The 22,787-nt window shown below is 46.7% G+C and overlaps 1 protein-coding gene across 1 annotated transcript; it reads right to left on the bottom strand.

Annotated features, from left to right (window-relative positions):
• Nucleotides 1-217: 217 nt before the first annotated feature.
• On the bottom strand, nucleotides 218-22,053 carry ADISSP (adipose secreted signaling protein). Its single transcript, XM_075848605.1, has 5 exons — nucleotides 21,969-22,053; nucleotides 19,413-19,555; nucleotides 17,499-17,637; nucleotides 1,541-1,663; nucleotides 218-832 (listed from the first exon to the last, which is right to left on the bottom strand). Exons 1-5 carry the CDS (start codon nucleotides 21,985-21,987, stop codon nucleotides 732-734), a joined length of 525 nt encoding a protein of 174 aa, XP_075704720.1. The 5' UTR covers nucleotides 21,988-22,053; the 3' UTR covers nucleotides 218-731.
• Nucleotides 22,054-22,787: the final 734 nt, after the last annotated feature.

The following is a 22,787-nucleotide window of genomic DNA, read 5'->3' as shown; positions in this document are numbered from 1 at the left end:
ACTTACAGACCCGAGGCCTCCCCCCGACCCGAGGCGTCACTGTGTAATCCCACATGAGGGAACTGATAATGAAATGCTGTGAAGTCCCTGACACCTCGTTTATATACAAATCACCATCTCCATCAATATCTACATCCTACCGGAATGTGTGCGACCATTGATGTGGATGGTGATGGAGAAAACACTCATAAAAAAAAAAAAAAAAGAGTTCATCTGATTGGTTGTTGTGGAGACCATCGTTTATTACCACTTTTCACCGATCCTGGTTCGGATAGTTTATCAGTCATCGATCTTCAAATCGGTAAAAATTCACGCAAAAATACAATCATTTTATTCACTTTTTTGGACATTCTGAATCAGACGGCGGGTTCAACCCCTCCCCCATCCGACTCATACCGGAGAGAATGCCGTAAACTATAAGCAGTAAGCAGCTTTCTGGGGGCAGCTGGTGGGAGCGCTTGGTATATAAGTTAGGTATACAACACCCCAGGGCAGGGCTCACAAATGGCAAATACGCACGGACACAAAGCCACAGGGTGCGGGGCGCCATCTTGTATGTACCGTCCTAGACATTTACTGACAAGTCTCTCAGCCAATCAGAGTGCACCAGACCCTCCTTCGAGACGCCCTTCAGACCAATCAGATCTCATCTACTCCCTACAAGCTTCATGGCTTAAGGTTTGATAAGCAGAGCGGCACAAATAGGGCGACTGTCCATTATCCACCAGACATCAGTCAAAGCCGTGCCAGTCACTCTGCTCCGAGTCGTACTCCGGCTCAGCCCCGATACACCGCACTCCCTCCAGCAGCATCGGAGTGCCGTGGTGACGGTCTGCAAGAGAAGAAGCGCGACGGGTCAAAACAAGTATCTTCAAGCAAGACCCAGGGGTTGAGGAGAAATAACCAAGTCTATGTGCAGTATTATAGGACACAGCAACTTGTGGTGAGTGCAAGGCCCCCACTAGGAGCGCAAGGCCCCCACTAGGAGACCATTTCTTGCCCGTGTCTTCTTTGTAGTACTTGAGAAGACTTTATCACACATGGTCAGAGCCATCAGTCTTAACAGGACTCAGGGAAACTCTGGCTTCAGCTAATAGACAACAAGGCCCCAAGACCTCTAAAAAACTACAATGTAAACAGAGATGCTCATCCGTAGCTCTATAGGGGTATTTCATCCTCCAGTATTTTTCACGTATCCACTAAATAGGTGGAAAATGCTAGAGCAGCGGAGACCCCACTGATCGCCAAAACAGGGGACCGCGGCTCCTCGTTGCCACAAGACGGTGGCCAGGAGGAGTTTGAAAGGAGCGGAGGTCGCGCATGTGCGGTGCCGCTCTAATCTAAGTCTATACGGCTGGTAGGAACGTCCTAGCAGCGATGTTTCCGTAACATCCTAGACTGGATAAAATTGTAGCAAACCCTCAGCTGTGAGGATTAGCTCAGGACAGGTTTGAAGCCTCAGGATGTTCCCAATCCTTTCAGGAAACGAATGGCTACACACGAGACGCCTTATACATCCCCGTTACCGGTGACCACTTACCCAGGACCCGCGCCTTCACCACCACCTTGATGACAGTCTTGTGGTCGGCCTCACTGGCCAGAATCATCTCTTCCTTTACGACTCCTTCCTTGTGAGCCGTGTATTCACATTTAATGCCGTGTCCTGTGGAGAAAGAAGAACACTCAGTCTCATCGTGAATTACGCAGATTGAGAAGATTCTTGCGTGAAAATGAACGGGAAACAGAAGAAGGAGACTTGGGTGCACCGCCAGCACCTCATGGTCACGATATGGGCGCCGCGGCAGTCCTGGTGGTCTTTGTTAGGCTCCCATGGGCACCCCGCAATTTCGTTGGGGCACTGATGGGCTGACAGAAGCCGCTACGTCCCATCCGTCAAACACCTCAGATGCCACAATCACTACTGCCTGTATCTAAGGGGTTACACGGCCGGGACCAGAGCCGCTGAGCAGGGGCCCGGCTTTCAATGACCCGGATGTACGTGATTATTTCTGTTACTTCTATAGCACCAACATATTCCGCAGCGCTGGACAGAGGTCCTCATTTACTGTCCCCATTGGGGCTCACAAACTAAATTCCCCCTCAATGTTTTTGGGGTGTGGGAGGAAACCCAGGCAAAGACGGGGAGAACATACAAACTGCAGGTAGATGTTGTCCTTGGTTGGATTTGAACCCAGGACCCCGGCGCTGCATTCAAGGGGATACTATGCGGTGTCCGTCCTCAACATCCAAAGAGGATTTATTCTGCATGTGGCAAATTCCAGGAACCTCCGTGCCGGCCGCCATTTATCTCCTCAATGGTCAGTAAATAGCCAGCAGTATAACTCCTACCCTCCCCCCACCACCCATCCTCCACACGTTTTATAAAGCCGTCATGTATGGGCTTGATCCTTCCACCATCCTCATGATCCTGCAGGAAGGGAGCGCCAAGAAAACAGGACAGGCATCATGGGAGGGACGTCCACAATACAAAGGCAAAACTCTGAAAACCGATTCCAATCCCAAATTCTATGAACTTATTCTATGAACGATATTTTCTGCTGAATTTCATGCGAGAACTTGCAGCATTTTCTTTCACTTTTTCTTCTTTTGAAATTCATCATCATCATCATCATCATCATCATCATCATCGCGAGCAGGAACCTCGGTGTCTCCAAGTCCTTCTGAAGATGCAAAAACTCCCCGAGTACAAGGAGATGATTTGGTCTCCACAATTCTTCGTTCCTACAAAGGTGACATTGCGCGTCTCTTGTGCTTGATTCTGACAGTTCTTCACATTGACGTCAGGCACGACTGTGTGCGGCAGCCGGGACCGCTTCTTACAACAGGTCAGGAACCCGCGTCTTTCTGGCTGATCAGAGACCTTTGCACCCCATGTACATGACATCAGGACCCTTATACGAGGGCAGCAGCCCCAGAAGTAGTGCAGAGCGGTCATGTACATATGTGGCCGGAGCCGCTCATCAGGACTTCATCTTTACATCTGTACAAAGTATTACATGCAAGATCACTGGTGTACAAGCCCTGGCGAGGGGTCTGCGCAGGCCGGGGGGCACAAGGCGGATGTATTGCAGTTATCACCAGTGTTAATAGATGAGGGGGGGGGGGGTTAGGTGGCAGAACAATCTTTAATTCACATTGGCAATATCCTCATGGGCAGCTTTTTTCAGAGCCGTTTGTCTTTAAAGAGGCGGTCACCAGATTATAAGAGCCCCCCTATCTCCTGCATAATCTGATCGGCGCTAAAATGTAGACAACAGTGGTTTTTATTTTGAAAAACGATCATTTTTGAGCAATTTTAGATTTATGCTAATTAGTTTCTTAAAGACCAACTGGGCGTGTTTTTACTTTTGACCAAGTGGGTGTTGTAAAGAAATGTATGAGGCTGACCAATCAGTGACCGACCAATCAGTGACCGACCAATCAGTGACCGACCAATCAGTGACCGACCAATCAGCGTCATGCACTTCCCATTGTTCCAGCCCAGCTTCTTTCACTGCACAATCATGCTGGGCTGGAACAAGGTCACTGATTGGTCGGTCACTGATTGGTCGGTCACTGATTGGTCAGCCTCATACATTTCTTTACAACACCCACTTGGTCAAAAGTAAAAACACGCCCAGTTGGTCTTTAAGAAACTAATTAGCATAAATCTAAAATTGCTAAAAAATGATCGTTTTTCAAAATAAAAACCACTGTTGTCTACATTCCAGCGCCGATCACATTATGTAGGAGACAGGGGGGCGCTTATAATCTGGTGACCGCCTCTTTAAGCAGCAGATATTTTGGTATTTTTATATCCCATCCTCCCAGGTCTGGCATCTGCCGCAGTAAATCAGTCTCATTCATCTGCTGATCACAGACAATCCGCAGCATTTCCCTGAAAACAAACCCTGAACAAGAAGAGCTGCCAAATCAGACACTTCTAGAAGAGGAGGGAAAGAAGATGTGTATACAGGAAGATTACAGAAATATACTGGCAAGAAGAGAAAACCGGGAGAAGCCAGCCTACCCACACAGGGGAGAGGGGGCACACCAACCCAGGAGAAGCTAGCCTACCCACACAGGGAGGAGGGGGGCACGCCAACCCAGGAGAAGCTAGCCTACCCACACAGGGAGGAGGGGGAAGAGCAACCCAGGAGAAGCCAGCCTACCCACACAGGGAGGGGGCACACCAACCCAGGAGAAGCTAGCCTACCCACACAAGGAGGAGGAGGGGGCACGCCAACCCAGGAGAAGCAAGCCTACCCACACAGGGAGGAGGGGGAAGAGCAACCCAGGAGAAGCTAGTCTACACCAGGGAGGAGGGGCACACCAATCCAGGAGAAGGTAGTCCACCCAGGAGAAGCTAGCCCACACACAGGTAGGAGGGGGGCACACCAACCCAGGAGAAGCTAGTCTACACCAGGGAGGAGGGGCACACCAACCCAGGAGAAGCTAGTCTACACCAGGGAGGAGGGGCACACCAATCCAGGAGAAGGTAGTCCACCCCGGAGAAGCTAGCCCACACACCGGTAGGAGGGGGGGGCAAACCAACCCAGGAGAAGCAAGCCTACCCACACAGGGAGTAGGGGGAAGAGCAACCCAGGAGAAGCTAGTCTACACCAGGGAGGAGGGGCACACCAATCCAGGAGAAGGTAGTCCACCCAGGAGAAGCTAGCCCACACACAGGTAGGAGGGGGGCACACCAACCCAGGAGAAGCTAGTCTACACCAGGGAGGAGGGGCACACCAACCCAGGAGAAGCTAGCCTACCCACACAGGGAGGAGGGGGAAGAGCAACCCAGGAGAAGCTAGCCTACCCACACAGGGAGGAGGGGGGCACACCAACCCAGGAGAAGCTAGTCTACCCCAGGGAGGAGGGGCACACCAACCCAGGAGTAGATAGCCCACACACAGGGAAGAAGTGGATGATGAACCAACCTGGGAGAAGCTAGTCTATACAGAGGAGGAAGAGGACGCACCAACTCGGGAGACGCCAGCAAACACACAGGGAAGACGCACCATCCCAGGAGAAGCTAGCCTAAACACAGAGGAGGAGAGGACGACGACGCACTAACCCGGGAGAACTTCACCTGGATGTGGTGACCACCTCACTGGGCAGGTCAGGTGATCTAAGTTCTGTAGATAGTTGCAGGTCCCACAGCTATGTATGGCAGACCCCGTGGTTATTTCATAAAGATCATAGATGGGAATACTCCGTTCAGCAGGTTGTACACATTAGATAGTGGTCTGTCTAATAAGTGTTTGGCTAGCAGCTCTCCTGACCTAGCCATACACAGACACCATGAGATCGCTGGTGTACACAGGTCTCTATCCAGGAGGTCATGTAATATATATTATTAACACACCTGGAGATCATGGGGTACCCCCCCCCCCCCCCATTACTCAATAACACTCACGATGCATCGGCAACCACCAGGACTGTAGAACAGAAGCAAAAAACACTGAAAAACAAACTGATCTCTAATAAAAGTCAATATTTTATTAAAATGTGCGAAGCGGCCTTCACATTGTAAGAGTTACGACTGCTCCGCCGTACAACTAGGTCCTCCCAAGAACACACAGCGCCATAAATCCCACAGAGCGAACATCTCATATTCTGGGATATTTGGTTGTAGGAGTTTCCAGTTCGGTGTCGGGTGGAGGCAAAAATCGGAGAAACCTCAGAGATCGAGAACTAAAACCAACCCAAGAACGTGGCGTCTTCCGCATTCAGTCCCTTTCCCATTTACCAGCAACCATTTATTTTTCGGAGTTTGTAAACCTTAGAGCAGTCGCCCCCGGGATCATTACCCCGGTCTATGGAGGGGAGGCCTCCAAAACTGACTCACTATGGAGATCTACAGACCCATCACCCATAAGAGATGCCCCTCCACCGAGGACTGGAAATCACCACCTAAATCACAGTCACGATTAACTGAACATGTGACCTCAACTACGATTATTGAATTATTTAGGCCACACCCCTTTTGAATGCCAGGACATTGAATTAATATTTATCCGAGCCTACTGTATATAATATACCCCAACACATAATGCTCCCCATAACTGCCCTCCACCCCGTATAATGCTCCCCATAACTGCCCTCCACCCCGTATAATGGCCCCATAACTGCCCTCCACCCCGTATAATGGCCCCATAACTGCCCTCCACCCCGTATAATGGCCCCATAACTGCCCTCCACCCCGTATAATGGCCCCATAACTGCCCTCCACCCCGTATAATGGCCCCATAACTGCCCTCCACCCCGTATAATGGCCCCATAACTGCCCTCCACCCCGTATAATGGCCCCATTACTGCCCTCCACCCCGTATAATGGCCCCATTACTGCCCTCCACCCCGTATAATGGCCCCATTACTGCCCTCCACCCCGTATAATGGCCCCATTACTGCCCTCCACCCCGTATAATGGCCCCATAACTGCCCTCCACCCCATATAATGGCCCCATAACTGCCTCCACACAGTATAATGGCCCCATAACTGCCCTCCATCCCGTATAATGGCCCCATAACTGCCTCCACACAGTATAATGCCCCCATAACTGCCCTCCACCCCGTATAATGGCCCCATAACTGCCCTCCACCCCGTATAATGGCCCCATAACTGCCCTCCACCCCGTATAATGGCCCATAACTGCCCTCCACCCCGTATAATGGCCCCATAACTGCCCTCCACTCCGTATAATGGCCCCATAACTGCCCTCCACTGCGTATAATGGCTCCATAACTGCCCTCCACCCCGTATAATGGCCCCATAACTACCCTCCACCCCGTATAATGGCCCCATAACTGCCCTCCACCCGGTATAATGGCCCCATAACTGCCCTCCACCCCTTATAATGGCCCCATAACTGCCCTCCACCCCGTATAATGGCCCCATAACTGCCCTCCACCCCGTATAATGGCCCCATAACTGCCCTCCACCCGGTATAATGGCCCCATAACTGCCCTCCACCCCGTATAATGGCCCCATAACTGCACTCCACCCCGTATAATGGCCCCCATAACTGCCCTCCACCCCGCATAATGGCCCCATAACTGCCCTCCACACAGTATAATGCCCCCATAGCTACCTCCACACAGTATAATGTCCCCATAACTGCCCTACACACAGTAGAATGCCCCCATAACTGCCACCACACAGTATAATGCGCCATAGCTGCCTCCACACAGTATAATGTCCCCATAACTGCCCTCCACACAGTATAATGCCCCCATAGCTGCCTCCACACAGTATAATGTCCCCATAACTTCCCTCCACCCCGTATAATGCCCCCCATAACTGCCTCCACCCGTATAATGGCCCTATATAACCAAAGAAGGAGGGAGAGCCGGCAGCTTACACACAGTGAGGGGGATGAGCAGGAGAGGGGGAGCCCAGCCCTATATAACCAAAGAAGGAGTCTGCAGCTTACAGTGAGGGGAGAGGTCACCGCTGAATGTAAGCAGTGCTGTACGCAGGCGCTCCTCATCTGCTCGCTCTCCAGTGTCTTCCCGAGTCTCCATCCACACTACAAGCCGCGTTTCACAATAATAGATTCTTCTGACCAGCAGCAACGTCATTTTCCATTGGCTGGTGCCAGTTGGGAGAGCAGAACTGAGCAGCTGTGTCCTCCCTCATTCAACTCAGTAGGATATGCACATTATCCTATAGAACACTAGGGGGCGTCATTATGATCAAGTAAAGGGAATCGCTCGCAACTGGAGAACTTTTACAACAAAGGCAACTTGCCAGATTCATTTTTAATGCTTATTTTAGACCATTTAAAACTGGGACAGCCCCTGTAAGCGATAGAGGAGGGGCTCACGCAAGTTAAATATTTTTACCAACATGGTCATGAAAATATATGACTTGACCTTATCTGTACCTGGAGGGGTTTAGTTTGCACTAATGTTGGCCCATTTCAGTTTATTTTCTACATTCTTTTGCTTAACCCCTTCAGGACACAGCCAATATTTTCAAATCTGACATGTGTCACTTTATGTGGTAATAACTCCAGAACGCTTTTACCTATCCAAGAGATTCTGAGATTGTTTTCTTGTGACACATTAGACTTTATGTTACTGCCAAAATTTGCTCGATACATTAAGTATTTAATTGTGAAAAACACCAAAATTTAGCATTTTTCTCAATTTAAATGTATCTGCTTGTAAGACAGGCCGTTATAACACACAAAATAGTCGCTAATTAGCATCCCCCATATGTCTACATTGTTTTTTGAACAACCCTCTATTTTTCTATGTATCTGCTTGTAAGACAGATAGTAATACCACACAAAATTGTTGCTAATTAACATCCCCCATATGTCTACTTTAGATTGGTATCATTTTTTGAACATCCTTTTATTTTTCTAGGACGTTACAAGGCTTAGAACTTTAGCAGCAATTTCTCACATTTTCAAGAAAATGTCAAAAGGCCATTATTACAAGGGCCAGTTCAGTTGTGAAGCTAATTTTAGGGCCTTATATATTAGAATCCCCTGATAAGTCACCACATTTTAAAAACTTCACCCCTCAAAGAATTCAAAACAGCATTTAGAAAGTTTAACTCTTTAGACGTTTCACAGGAATTAAGGCAAAGTAGAGGTGAAATTTTCAAATTTCTTTTTTTTTGCAGAAATTCATTTTTCATCTATTTTTTTGTAACAGAAGGTTTTACCAGAGGAACGCAACTCAATTTTTATTGCCCAGGTTCTGCAGTTTTCAGGAATATCCCACATGTGGCCATAGTGCGGTAATGGACTGAAGAACCGGCCTCAGAAGCAAAGGAGCACATAGAGGATTTTGAAGCCTCCTTTTTATTTGAATATATTTTAAGCACCATGTCGGGTTTGAAAGGCTCTTGCGATGCGAAAACAGTGGAAATCCCCCAAAAGTGACCCCATTTTGAAGACTACACCCCCTCAAGGTATTTACCTAGGGGTGTAGTGAGCATGTTAACCCCACAGGTGTTTTGTAGAAATTAGTGTGCACTCGATGTTGCCGAGTGAAAATGGGATTTTTTCCATAGATCTGCCAATGTGGTGCCCGGCTTGTGCCACCATAACAAGACCACTCTCTAATTATTATGCGGTGTTTCCCGGTTTTAGAATCACCCTACATGTGGCCCTAATCTCTTGTCTGGACATTCGACAGGGCTCAGGAGTAAAAGAGAACCATGTCAAATTGAGGCCTAATTTGGCGACATATAAAGTATTGGTTCACAAATGCAGAGGCTCAGATGTGAAATAATAAAAGAAACCACTGAGAAGTGACCCTATTATGGAAACTGCACCCCTCAAGGCATTTATTAAAGGGGTGTAGTGAGCATTTTCACCCCACAGGTCTTTTCCATAAATGATTGTGCTGTGGATGGCGCAAAGTAAAAAAAAAATCCCTAGATATGTCATTTCAGTGGCAAATATGTCATGCCCAGCTCATGCCACTGGAGAGAGACACCCCAAAAATTGTTAAAAGGGTTCTCCCGGGTAAGGTGATGCCATTTATGTGGAAGGAAACTGCTGTTTGGGGACGCTGTAGGGCTCAGATGGGAGGGAGCGCCATTTGAAGCGTAGATTTTGCTTATAGTAGTTTTGTTTGGAATCTTACTGGGGTTTCCATTTAAAATGTGGTGGCATATGTAAGCCGGGCAGAGTACATCAGGGGCATAGTCAGGGGGTATAAAAATGTGGGGGTACATGTAAGCCGGGTGGAGTATATAAGGGGTATAGTCAGGTGGTATAATAATGGGGTAAAAAAAAAACCACATATTCCATAGCTGTGTGTTACGCTGATCGATCCTTTCTGCACAGGCCGGTGTCGCCCTGATAAATGGTCCTCACTTATCCCCCTTTTGGTCCACACTCTGCTAGGGATGTCACCGTACCAGAATTTGGACTTGGATACCGATACTTCGTGTATATTGCGATTTCGATACTTTGCCAACAGTAATAAAAAAAAATGTCTTCCGTTTTCTAATGAGGCACGAGGTGCGATGATGAATTTACCCTCCATGCGCCTCACATTAATAGTGATTACCCCATCATGTTTCTCAGTCATAATGGGTTAATGTGTGAGGTACATGATGGGGTTAATCACTATTAATGTGAGGCACATGGAGGTGAAATTCATCATCGCACCTCGCGCCTCACAATAAGTGATAGAAAGCCGTGTTTTTTATTTTTTTACAGCGCACACAACATAGACGATGCACAAGAATCATTGCGCCGGTTATTACGGCCGCGCCGATACCGAATGTGTATATTTTATGTATTGAGACTTATGTTAATGTTTATTGTAATAAAGGCGTATGTGGATTCTTTTTTAAATGTAACATTACTTTGTTTTTACTTTATTTTTAAACTTTAACCCCTTCCCGACATTTGCTGTAAGTATACGTCACGGAAAGCCAGCGCTTCCCGCAAAATGTCCTATACGTACGCCAAACGGGAAAACAGTTATAAAAAAAAATGAGAACGTTTTAAAGTAAAGATGGCGGCTGTTCAGAACAGCAGGCCATCTGTACACGATGGCCAGGGGGGTGTCGCCTCCCCCCGCATCGGCGATCGCCGCCATTGGCCAGTCAATTCAGACCGGCCAATTGCGGCCGTTTGCAGCTTTAGCCTACTACTCTGCCACAGGGCACAGTGATATGGTGGTGATTGGTACGGTCTAGGACAGCACCAATCACTACCATCCTCCATGTAAAAAATGGCGGTGATGCCAGCCCCCCGAGGAAGAGGAGGAGGATTTTGTATTACTGCACCTTTTTTTTGCGTGCGCCCTGCGGCTACTGAGTGCAGAGTCTAATAATCCGCCTCAGTGGTCATTTGTTTACGCAGGTTTTTTTTTTTGGCTTTTTTCTAAAACTGTAGAGCAGCGTTAGAGCCGCGGACCGTTGTGTAAAAACAATATAGAGCAGAAGTTCTAGCTATATATATATATATATATTATACAGTTTGAATAAATTGACATCTTATAATCAGCGCCCGTTTAGTGACGGACATTCAGTTTTTTTTTTAACTGAATTTCGTTCGCTACATTTGATAGCGCAGCGACAGGTTTAGAGTAAATTGACAGCGTTCGTTATTGATTTGTTAGTGTCAGGGACTCAGGAATTTTTCTTCTTTTTCAATAAATGTCATATACACGTGTAAAAGCACAACATACACAACCACCTATATAAAAATAAAGTATTACACGTGTTGAAGCACTACATACCCCCTAATAAAAATGCCCCAATCATCCCAAAGGGTCTACTCAGCCGAGGAGGCGTCCGCCATCCTGGCCTCTGACACTGAATCGGCCAGCGCGGGAGAAGAGGAAATTGCCCCATTCATCTTGACCTCATCATTCAGTGATGAGGAACCCCCACAAAGGCGCCCCAGGACATCAGCTCAGGCAACCCCCCAAATGAGTGATATCGTGTGGAACCCACCCCTGATAATTATGAGCCTCACATTCCGGATTTCACAGGGAGCTCAGGATTTCGGTTAGGGACTGCAGGCCTCGCGGGAATTGACTTTTTCAAGGTCTTCTTCTCTGAGGATTTTGTTAATGTAATGGCGGCCCAAACAAATTTATACGCCCAGCAATTTTTAGCCCAAAACCCCACGTCATCATTTGCTAGGTGGACCCCCATAGAGGCAGCAGAAATGATGACATTTTGGGGCCTTGTCCTACATATGGGCCTAATAAAAAAAGCCAGAGATTAGGCAGTACTGGAGTGCGGACAGTTTATACAGCACCCCATTATACCGCATGGCAACGACCCGGACACGATTTGAAATTATTCTGAAATTTTTGCATTATAGTGATAATACACCGTGCCCGCCCCGTGATGACCCCACATACGACCGCCTATTCAAGATCAGGCCAGTCATTGATCATTTCTGCACCAAATTTCAGGAAGTGTACACCCCCGAAAAGAACATAGCAATAGACGAGTCCCTTGTACATTTTAAAGGGAGACTAAAATTCTGCCAAGCAAGAGGGCGAGGTACGGAATTAAAATGTACAAGCTGTGCGAGAGCAGCTCAGGGTGCACCTACAGGTTTATGAAGGGAAGGACACCAGGATAGAATCCCCAGAATGCCCCCCTGTCCTGGCAGTTAGTGGGAAAATAGTGTGGGACTTGGTGCACCCACTGCTGGACCAGGGTTATCACCTTTACGTGGATAACTTCTACACCAGCGTCCCACTATTTACCTGCCTCTCCACCAGAAGTCCTGCAGCATGCGGCACCGTGCGCAAAAACCAGAGGCCTCTCTAAAAATCTGATTGGACAACCAAGGGAGAAAGCCGGGCACTACACAGCGATAACTTGTTGCTGGTCAAGTATAAGGACAATAGGGATGTCCTTATGTTGACCACAATACACGGTTGCGGCAGCACCCCAGTCCCTGTCCGAGGTACCACCACAATGACCCCCAAGCCATACTGCATCCTCGGCTACAATAAGTACATGGGAGGGGGTGATCTCTCTGATCAAGTACTGAAGCCGTTCAGTGCCATGCGGAAAACAGAGGTGTGGTATAAAGAGCTGGCCGTGCACATGGTACAGATGGCATTGTAGAACGCTTACGTGCTATACCGATGTGCAGGCCGGACAGGGACATTCCTTCAGTTTCAAGAGGTGGTTATCAAGGCCCTTGTATTTGGGAACCAGGAAGGGGAGGGCCCCAGTACTTCTAGATGCGATGGTCCACGTATTGTACCAGGTCAACACTTTCCCGGCGAAATCCCCTCCACTGGTAAAAAGGGAAGGAGCCAAAAAAGGTGCAAAGTCTGTTACAAAAGGGGGAGAAGACGAGACACCATTTATCAGTGCGACACCTGCCCCGACAAACCTGGCCTGTGTATAAAGGAGCGCTTCAAAGTTTATCACATCCATGGAATTTTAATTGGATCATTTATTTAAATGCTCACTACACCCCTAAATAATTTCCTTGAGCGGCATGGTTTCCCAAAAGGGGTCAATTTTGGGTGGTTTCCACTGTTTTGTCCCCTCAGGGGCTTTGCAAATGCAACATTGCCTCCGCAAACCATTCCTGATAAATTTGAGCTCCAAATGGCACTCTTTCCCTTCTCAGCCCTGCCGTGTGTCCAAACAGCCATTTATGACCACATGTGGGGTACTGTTTTACTCGGTAGAAATAGCTTTACAAATTTTGTGGTGCTTTCTCTTCTTTTGTCCTTGTGGAAATGAAAAAAAATATAGCTAAGCCTACATTTTATTTGAAAAAAAAATGTAGATTTTCTTTTTTAACGACCTACTTCCAATAATTTCTGCAAAAATCCTGTGGGGTCAAAATGCTCACTATACCCCTAGATAATATCCTCAAGGGGTGTAGTTTCCAAAATGGGGTCACTTGTGGGGGGTTTCCACTGTTTTGTCCCCTCAGGGGCTTTGCAAATGCGACATGGCCTCTGCTAACTATTCCTGCTAAATTTGAGCTCCAAAAGCAAAATGGCGTTCCTTCCCTTCTAAGCCCCGCCGTGTGTCCAAACAGCCGTCTATGACCACATGTGGGGTACTGTTTTACTCGGGACAAACTGATCTACAAATGTTGTGGTGCTTTTTTTTCCTTAGGTCCTTGTGGGAATGAAAAAAAATTAGCTAAACCTACGTTTTATTGGGAAAAATGTAGATTTTCATTTTCACGGCCTACTTCCAATAATTTCTGCAAAAATCCTGTGGGGTCAAAATGCTCACTATACCCCTAGATAATTTCCTCAAGGGGTGTAGTTTCCAAAATGGGGTCACATGTGGGGGTTTCTACTGTTTTGGCACCGCAAGAGTCCTTCACACCTGACATGGTGCCTAAAATATATTGTAATAAAAACAAGGCCCCAAAATCCTCTAGGTGCTCATTTGCTTCTGAGGCCGGTGCGTCAGTCCAGTAGCACGCTACGGCCACATGTGGGATATTTCTAAAAACTGCAGAATCTGGGCAATAAATATTGAGTTGTGTTTCTCTGGTAAAAACTTCTGTGTTATAAAAAAAATGAATTCAAAATGAATTTCTGCAAAAAAAAAAACAACGAAATTTGTACATTTCACCTCTACTTTGCTTTATTTCCTGTGAAACGTCTAAAGGGTTAAGAAACTTTCTAAATGCTGTTTTGAATACTTTGAGGGGTGATGTTTTTAAAATGGGGTGACTTTTTGGGGGTTTCTAATATATAAGGACCTCAAAGCCACTTCACAACTGAACTGGTCCCTGTAAAAATAGCCTTTTGAAATTTTCTTGAAAATGTGAGAAATTGCTGCTAAAGTTCTAAGCCTTGTAACGTCCTAGAAAAATATAAGGATGTTCAAAAAACTATGCCGATCTAATGTAGACACATGGGGGATGTTAATTAGGAACAATTTTGTGTGGTATATCTGCCTGTCTTACAAGCAGATACAGTTAAATTGCTAAAAATGCTAATTTTTCACTATATTTTGGTGTTTTTCACAATTAAATACTGAATTTTACCACTATCTTAAAGTCCAATGTGTCACAAGAAAACAATCTCAGAATCGCTTGGATAGGTAAAAGTATTCCGACGTTATTACCAAATAAAGTGAAACATGTCAGATTTGAAAAATGAGGCTCTGTCAGGAAGGTCAAAAGTGGCTAAAGAGGGAAGGGGTTAATGTACTGGCATATATCTATATACTGATAGTACACAGGCATATATCAGATATATGCCAGTACATTAGCCTCTGGACGGATAGCACACAGGCTGTTAGGACATACCTTAGTATGCCATAACAGGAAATATGCTAAGATAGCCCTGGGGTCCTTCAATAGACCCTGGGCTGTCTGCCCATATATGGTATGGCCCTCGATCGCGTCACAGGGATTCCTGTAATGCGATCCAGGGGCACCCCCTTCTCATTTTCCCCTGAATGCTGCAGTCAGCTGTGATCACAGCATTCAGGGGAATAGCGGCGGAGATGAGAGCTTTCTCTGATCTCTGCCGTTATAGAGCGGGGCTGCGGCTGTGTAATACAGACATTGCCCCGCTCCTGACAGGAAGTGTGCGCGAGGTCAGCATGAGGAGATGCCGCCGGCTCTGCACTAATGAGCGGCGGTTCAGGCATGGTGGTGTTTTGTAGTGCGCCCACCATGTTCTGTATTCAGTGCCGCCGCTCATTAGTGCAGCGCCGGCCGCATCGCATCATCCTGACGGTGCGCACATGCCAGGACTCAGGAGCGGGGCAGTGACTGTATTACACGGCTGCAGCCCCACTCTCACTCATGTATTACTATACTGAGCTGTGCGGCCGCGCAGCTAAGTATCGAAATACAGGAAATAGCGGTATCGAACCGTTTGGTGATGCACAGTATCGAAGTTTCGATGCATCGTGCATCCCTACACTCCGCACCTTTGCTGTTTGGGGAATTTTGCTGGGAAGTGTTGTCCTGGTATAATACGGGCGCCCTCGCTTCCAGCAGATATGTTTGGGTCCTCCCCTCCCTGGTATAATACGGGCACCCTCGCTTCCAGCAGATATGTTTGGGCACTTCCCTACCTGGTATAATACGGGCACCCTCGTTTCCAGCAGATATGTTTGGGCCTCCCCTTCCGGTTATAATACGGGCGCCCTCGCTTCCAGCAGATATGTTTGGGCCCTCCCCTTCCTGGTATAATACGGGCACCCTCGCTTCCAGCAGATATGTTTGGGCCTCCCCTTCCTGGTATAATACGGGCACCCTCGCTCCCAGCAGATATGTTTGGGCCTCCTCTTCCTGTTATAATACGGGCACCCTCGCTCCCAGCAGATATGTTTGGGCCTCCCCTTCCTGGTATAATACGGGCGCCCTTGCTTCCAGCAGATATGTTTGGGCCTCCCCTTCCTGGTATAATACGGGCGCCCTCGCTCCCAGAAGGTATGTTTGGGTCCTCCCCTTCCTGGTATAATACGGGCGCCCTCGCTTCCAGCGGATATGTTTGGGCCCCTCCTTCCTGGTTCCCTAATTTTAGGGGCTTGATAATTCGCCTCTTGAAACAGAAAAAATGTTCCCCTCGGGCCGGCACAACTGCATATTTTTTATTTCCTGACTTATTGGAGCCATAACCAAGTTTATTTTTTCATAGACGTAGTGGTATGAGGGCTGTATTTTTGCGGGACGAGCTGTAGTTATTATTGGTACCATCTTGGGGTACATGCGACTTTTTGATCACTTGTTATCCTTTTTTTGGGAGGCAAGGTGACCAAAAAAACGCAATTCTGGCATAGTTTTCTAGTTATCTTTATACAGCGTTCACCACGCGTTAAAAATTACTGGTTACCTTTATTCTGCGGGTCAGTCCGATTCCGGCGATACCCAATTTGTAGAACTTTGTTTTACAACGATCACGTTGCTGGGGTGCCGGTGGCTATAAACTCTTCACATGCTGCGATCTCTATTGAACGCAGCATGTGAGGGGTTAATCGGTCGGATCGGAGGCTAGCTCCGCTCCTGGCCGATACCTCAGGGTGCCAGCTTTAACATACAGCTGTCACCCGGCGGTGAGGTCGCTGGCTCAGCTCCATCTCCTTCACGTACAGTTACGTGGAATTGCGGGAAAACACCAGTTCCCATCACGTAACTGTACGTGAAAATGCAGGAAGGGGTTAAATATCAGCTTGTGCAGCTGCAGGTTCAGAGCTCAGTGGACATTCCCTGTGAAGTCAATAAAATAGTGGAATAATGTATTTTACTCTCGGACTTCAGATCGGGTGTAAAGTTCTGTAATACGCCATATGATCGGGCATGTTGCAATTTTGAAAATGCTGTCCCAAGTTGAAGCCAATTTTTTATTTTTTTTATTTACACACAAACATATTTTGGGTCTTACTTAGGCCTCACGCACACGGCCATAGCAATGTGCACGGCCGTGATTTTCGGGTCGGCCGGGGGCAAAGTAACACCCGTGAGCCGTGCCATTATTTGCTATGAGCCTTGACCGCAGAACACAGCCGTAATAAGACATGTCCGTTCTTTCTGCGGTCCGGGCTCCTGGGCCATGTACGGACCGTGGAAACCACAGTCGTGTGCATCGGCACATAGCAATGAATGGGGCCGCAATTCTCCTGTGGATTTTTGGGGGAACTGCGGCCGCAAAAGAGCGATTGTATGCATGGGGCCTAAATGAGATCAAAATACAGATGTTAAATAAGCTCGGCTGAATGAGGACTCGCCTGCTCTGGCCCCCGAGATCTTTACACCGCTCAGCAGGTGATCCAGATGTAAGTGGAGTAATGACTGGAGCATCAGACGGCACCGCGCCCGCCCGTCCTGTCCACCCGCATCAGACCACGTTCAGTATAGGACAAGACATCTGTAATCCATTACAACATCACCAAATCTGAACTGTGAGCGTGTGGGATCGGGGAGCCCTTTATATGGTTTCTCAGGCATCAACACATTCACCCTACTCATTTTTTTTTTTATAATGCGGTACTTTGACCCCCTGGAGGGAAGATCTGGCCTTCTACACTCTTAGCCGTGCTGCGGTCTCACCTTCTGGCAGTGCTGCAATGTTAGTCACTCGGAGGTTCGGGTTAGGAAGAGGAACGGCACAAATATTCCTTCCGAGTCGCTGCAGGGAAGGCAATGTGAACGAGAGCTCATACTTGTGCAGGATCTTCAGAAAGCCGACCTGCAAATACACAAGGAGGATAAACGAACAAGTCCGAGAACGCCGGGGCAGTGTGGGATGTCAGAGCTGTCCTTGTACTCGGTAATTCTGTCATCTGCAGGAAACTGTCCAATGTATAGAAATCTCTAATCACAAACAGGTGCAGGAGGGGGATCCAGCGCTTTAGGTAGAGTTCACACGTGGCGGATACACCGTGTAATAGCGCATGTGCCCTGTGCGCCGCAGGGATTTCCGGGCGAAAAAGCGCACCGAGCTGTGGTGGAGATTATCGGCCGGAATGTCCTCTAAAAAACTGCAGCACTTACCCTCCCGGCCTCCTCGGGTGACGCTTCATCCATGTGACCTGGGATTGAGCAGCAGCGCCGCCGCCACAGCCTGTGATTGAGCAGCAGCGCCGCCGCCACAGCCTGTGATTGAGCAGCAGCGCCGCCGCCACAGCCTGTGATTGAGCAGCAGCGCCGCCGCCACAGCCTGTGATTGAGCAGCAGCGCCGCCGCCACAGCCTGTGATTGAGCAGCAGCGCCGCCGCCACAGCCTGTGATTGAGCAGCAGCGCCGCCGCCACAGCCTGTGATTGAGCAGCAGCGCCGCCGCCACAGCCTGTGATTGAGCAGCAGCGCCGCCGCCACGAGACGAAGAGTCATCCCAGGAGGATGAAACACGGACTAGGCAAGTTTAATTTTAGTTTTTTTCTGAGTTCAGTTTTTTGCGGTGGGTTCGCTACAAATCCGCTGCAAAATACGGAACTCCTATTTGATGCAGGATTTACAATCCCGCAACATATAAGAGGCGTTTACGTAAAGACAATGAACATGCTGCGGCATGTATTTCACCACCACAGGTCAATTTCAGCGTTTTTTCCACTCCGTATTTGTTTTATCTGTTGCAGTATTTACGCAGCGTGTGAACTGGCCCCTCAGAGTACCGCAGCCTCTTCACATCAGAATTGTGGACAAAATAAAAAAGTCTGCCATTATAGCTAAAAATACCAGGAACGCTGCCGGAGGTCTCGGGGGGCTGACCGGTCAATCACTAGGCAGTTAGAAGAAAACAAGAAGCGAGCCGCACGATGGCCTCTGCTATGCGGTAATCACCTTCTATAATTAGATAATCAGCTCAGCACACTGCAGAGAGGCCGTCACTGACCCATTACTGAGCATTCAGCCGCTGGTCTTCAGGAGATAAGCGTCAGATACCACTGATTGCTCAGACCGCACTGATGAGGCAGATAAGGGTTTTGTTACAATTGTATCCAGTCTAGACAATCCCCTCTGAGCTCTGGACTCCAGACTGACACATTGTAACAGAATGTATATGTCTCAAAGGAATGTCTAGACTGGATACAACTAGTAACAAACCCCCAGCTGTGAGAAGTATTAGTAAGGTAAGCTACAATCTACAGGAGGCAACGAAGAAAGTTTCCATTCACTGACAGCAAGAATAGTCCTCAGCTGAATATGGGCGGGGCTGCTGCAGTGTGATTGACAGCTCTGAGGGAGGCTACTAAACATGCCGAAATCGGCATCACAAAAAATCTACGTGACACCAGTGCCCCCCTCCCCCAATCACCGAGTAACTAGTACACAGTAAATTCACCTGACCTACAACCAGCCTCTCCCCAGCTGGAACAAGCTGATAAAAGGGAGCAATAGCTTGTATTCACCTGTACTGCAAACAGAGGACATAGACTGGGGGTGCAGGGTCACTAAACACTGGCACACTCAGGGTTAACAGCCGCACCCCCCTCCCTCAGTCCCCCCTGAACGTGATTTGTACCTTCACTAAGTAATTGCCGTCGTCTTCTTGAGAAACCATCACCACCGAGTCATGCAGCTTCTCCTCAAAGTGCACATGATTGTGAGCGCCCTCCTCAGAGAGCCCCGCCGCGAAGCGCACACCGGATACTTTCGGCTTTGTACCTAGAGAAGGAAATTAAATTAAAGTCAGCGGAAAAAAAATAAGAAAAGGATTAACCCTGCGGGGTCCAAATTACCAGATGTGGAGGCTGAGAAAAAAGCGGCACGAAGGAGGAAGAGGGGGCCGCAGCACAGACCCCGGGCCAGATTATCAGATTAGTGGAGAAGGATTAGACAACGAGACCCCAAAAATATATAGCAGCCAGTCTCACGACACAGCGACGGATCTCAGCTCCGTACAGTCACAGGAAGGGTATACAGAGAAATCTTACAATGTCCCAACCCCCGCACAACGCACCGACAAATCAGAAGTTATATCACCCATAACACCAAGTGTGAGACGCCGCACAACCCACCACGATGTTATATTATTGTATATAGGGGCAGTATTATAGTAGTTATATTCTTGTATATAGTAGCAGTATTATAGTAGCTATATTCTTGTATATAGGGGGCAGTATTATAGTAGTTATATTCTTGTATATAGAGCAGTATTATAGTAGTTATATTCTTGTATATAGGAGCAGTATTATAGTAGTTATATTCTTGTATATAGGAGGCAGCATTATAGTAGTTATATTCTTGTATATAGGGGCAGTATTATAGTAGTTATAGTCTTGTATATAGGGAGCAGTATTATAGTAGTTATATTCTTGTATATAGGGGGCAGTATTATAGTAGTTATATTCTTGTATATAGTAGCAGTATTATAGTAGCTATATTCTTGTATATAGGGGGCAGTATTATAGTGGTTATATTCTTGTATATAGGAGCAGTATTATAGTAGTTATATCCTTGTATATAGGAGGCAGTATTATAGTAGTTATATTCTTGTATATAGGAGGCAGTATTATAGTAGTTATATTCTTGTATATATGAGCAGTATTATAGTAGTTATATTCCTGTATATAGGGGCAGTATTATAGTAGTTATATTCTTGTATAGAGGGGGCAGTATTATAGTAGTTATATTCTTGTATATAGGGAGCAGTATTATAGTAGTTATATTCTTGTATATAGGGGCAGTATTATAGTAGTTATATTCTTGTATATAGGAGCAGTATTATAGTAGATATATTCTTGTATATAGGGGCAGTATTATAGTAGTTATATTCTTGTATATAGGGGGCAGTATTATAGTAGTTATATTCTTGTATATCGGGAGCAGTATTATAGTAGTTATATTCTTGTATATAGGGGGCAGTATTATAGTAGTTATATTCTTGTATATAGGGGGCAGTATTATAGTAGTTATATTCTTGTATATAGGAGGCAGTATTATAGTAGTTATATTCTTGTATATAGGGGGCAGTATTATAGTAGTTATATTCTTGTATATAGGAGCAGTATTATAGTAGTTATATTCTTGTATATAGGGGTAGTATTATAGTAGTTATATTCTTGTATATAGGGGTAGTATTATAGTAGTTATATTCTTGTATATAGGGGCAGTATTATAGTAGTTATATTCTTGTATATAGAGAGCAGTATTATAGTAGTTATATTCTTGTATATAGGAGCAGTATTATAGTAGTTATATTCTTGTATATAGGGAGCAGTATTACTGTAGTTATATTCTTGTATATAGGGGCAGTATTATAGTAGTTATATTCTTGTATATAGGGGGCAGTATTATTGTAGTTATATTCTTGTATATAGGAGCAGTATTATAGTAGTTATATTCTTGTATATAGGGAGCAGTATTACTGTAGTTATATTCTTGTATATAGGGGCAGTATTATAGTAGTTATATTCTTGTATATAGGGGGCAGTATTATAGTAGTTATATTCTTGTATATAGGAGCAGTATTATAGTAGTTATATTCTTGTATATAGGGGCAGTATTATAGTAGTTATATTCTTGTATATAGGTGGCAGTATTACAGTAGTTATATTCTTGTATATAGGGGCAGTATTATAGTAGTTATATTCTTGTATATAGGAGCAGTATTATAGTAGTTATATTCCTGTATATAGGGGGCAGTATTATAGTAGTTATATTAGTACAGCACATATGTGCTGAGCAGTCATGTTTCCTTGCAAATCCATTACTCAGGAGGTAACAGTACATGAGAAATCTCCTCCCATAGTAATGAGATCTACATTTCTCCCCTGGGGATTATTATTAGGAGTTACACATAACACCGTGTAGCTGGAGCAGCTCTTACAGTAATGCCGGCAGTGGTCTGAGCGGTGACACGTATGTAACATATGGGGGGGGGGGGGGGGGGGTTGAGGTTTCTCCGGTTAATAGATGACGCCTCCCAGGCGACTCATTCACATATCGCAGCGGCTGCTGATAACGAGGTTACTGTGTGACTATTGATACCGATCACATTAGGACTAAGAGGTTGATATGAGCACAATGCAGAAACAACTATATAGACCGCTATAGGGGGAGGGCGACCACCTCTTACCTTTCTTAGCGGCCGCCATCTATCCCACCTGCTGAAGCCAGTCAGTCAGAAATCTGTGCCCATTCTGGACGGCGCCTCCACCTGTACAAGACAAGACAATACAGTCAGCCCTCATGCACACAACCGTAAAAATTATCTGTAATTACGGACCGTAGTACAATCGGCGATTACAGGCCCATCCACTTCTATTGGCCGCGGACACCTTTCCGTATCGCTCCTATCATCTGTAGGACAGGGGGGGGGGGGTGTACAGAGTCCCGCAGGACTGATCTATGGGCCAAATCATGTTAAGCAACTCGAAACAATTTGCTCTTCGTCAGGTCTTATACTCCAGTTCCATACAGAGCTGCACCGATATTCCCACCAAGCAGGTGACCTAGTTTTGCAGGGGATGTTGTGGTATCTGCATTGACCCGGACACATTCGGCGCCGTGATGTAGGTGCGGCTCAAGGATATTTCTGCACTATATAAAGTTGTGACTGGTGAAGCACAGGAAGAAGAAGATACAGATCTGACCCCCGGGAAGAAGAAGATACAGATCTGACCCCCGGGAAGAAGAAGATACAGATCTGACCCCCGGGAAGAAGAAGATACAGATCTGACCCCCGGAAAGAAGAAGATACAGATCTGACACCCGGAAAGAAGAAGATACAGATCTGACCCCCGGGACCTGCCGGCCGTGGATGTAATTATCACCATTTATATTCTAGCAGAAGTTAGTGGCATCCGCTCCCCACCCCTCCCCCAGCACGGTTCCTCGGCCGTTATATTTGTGTAATATTCTCCGAATGAAAATGAGCATTGCGGTTATACTGGCG

This window comes from Rhinoderma darwinii, chromosome 1 (genome assembly GCF_050947455.1).
Source record: "Rhinoderma darwinii isolate aRhiDar2 chromosome 1, aRhiDar2.hap1, whole genome shotgun sequence".
In the NCBI taxonomy this organism is placed as follows: Eukaryota; Metazoa; Chordata; class Amphibia; order Anura; family Rhinodermatidae; genus Rhinoderma; species Rhinoderma darwinii.
This window is presented reverse-complemented; position numbering and strand designations above follow the sequence as displayed.

Coding starts and splice junctions, on each gene's coding strand:
- ADISSP (XM_075848605.1), bottom strand. Junction 1,664..17,498: donor CATTGCAGCACTGCCAGAAG/GTGAGACCGCAG, acceptor CTTTCTCCACAG/GACACGGCATTAAATGTGAA. Junction 833..1,540: donor GGTGAAGGCGCGGGTCCTGG/GTAAGTGGTCAC, acceptor CTTCTCTTGCAG/ACCGTCACCACGGCACTCCG.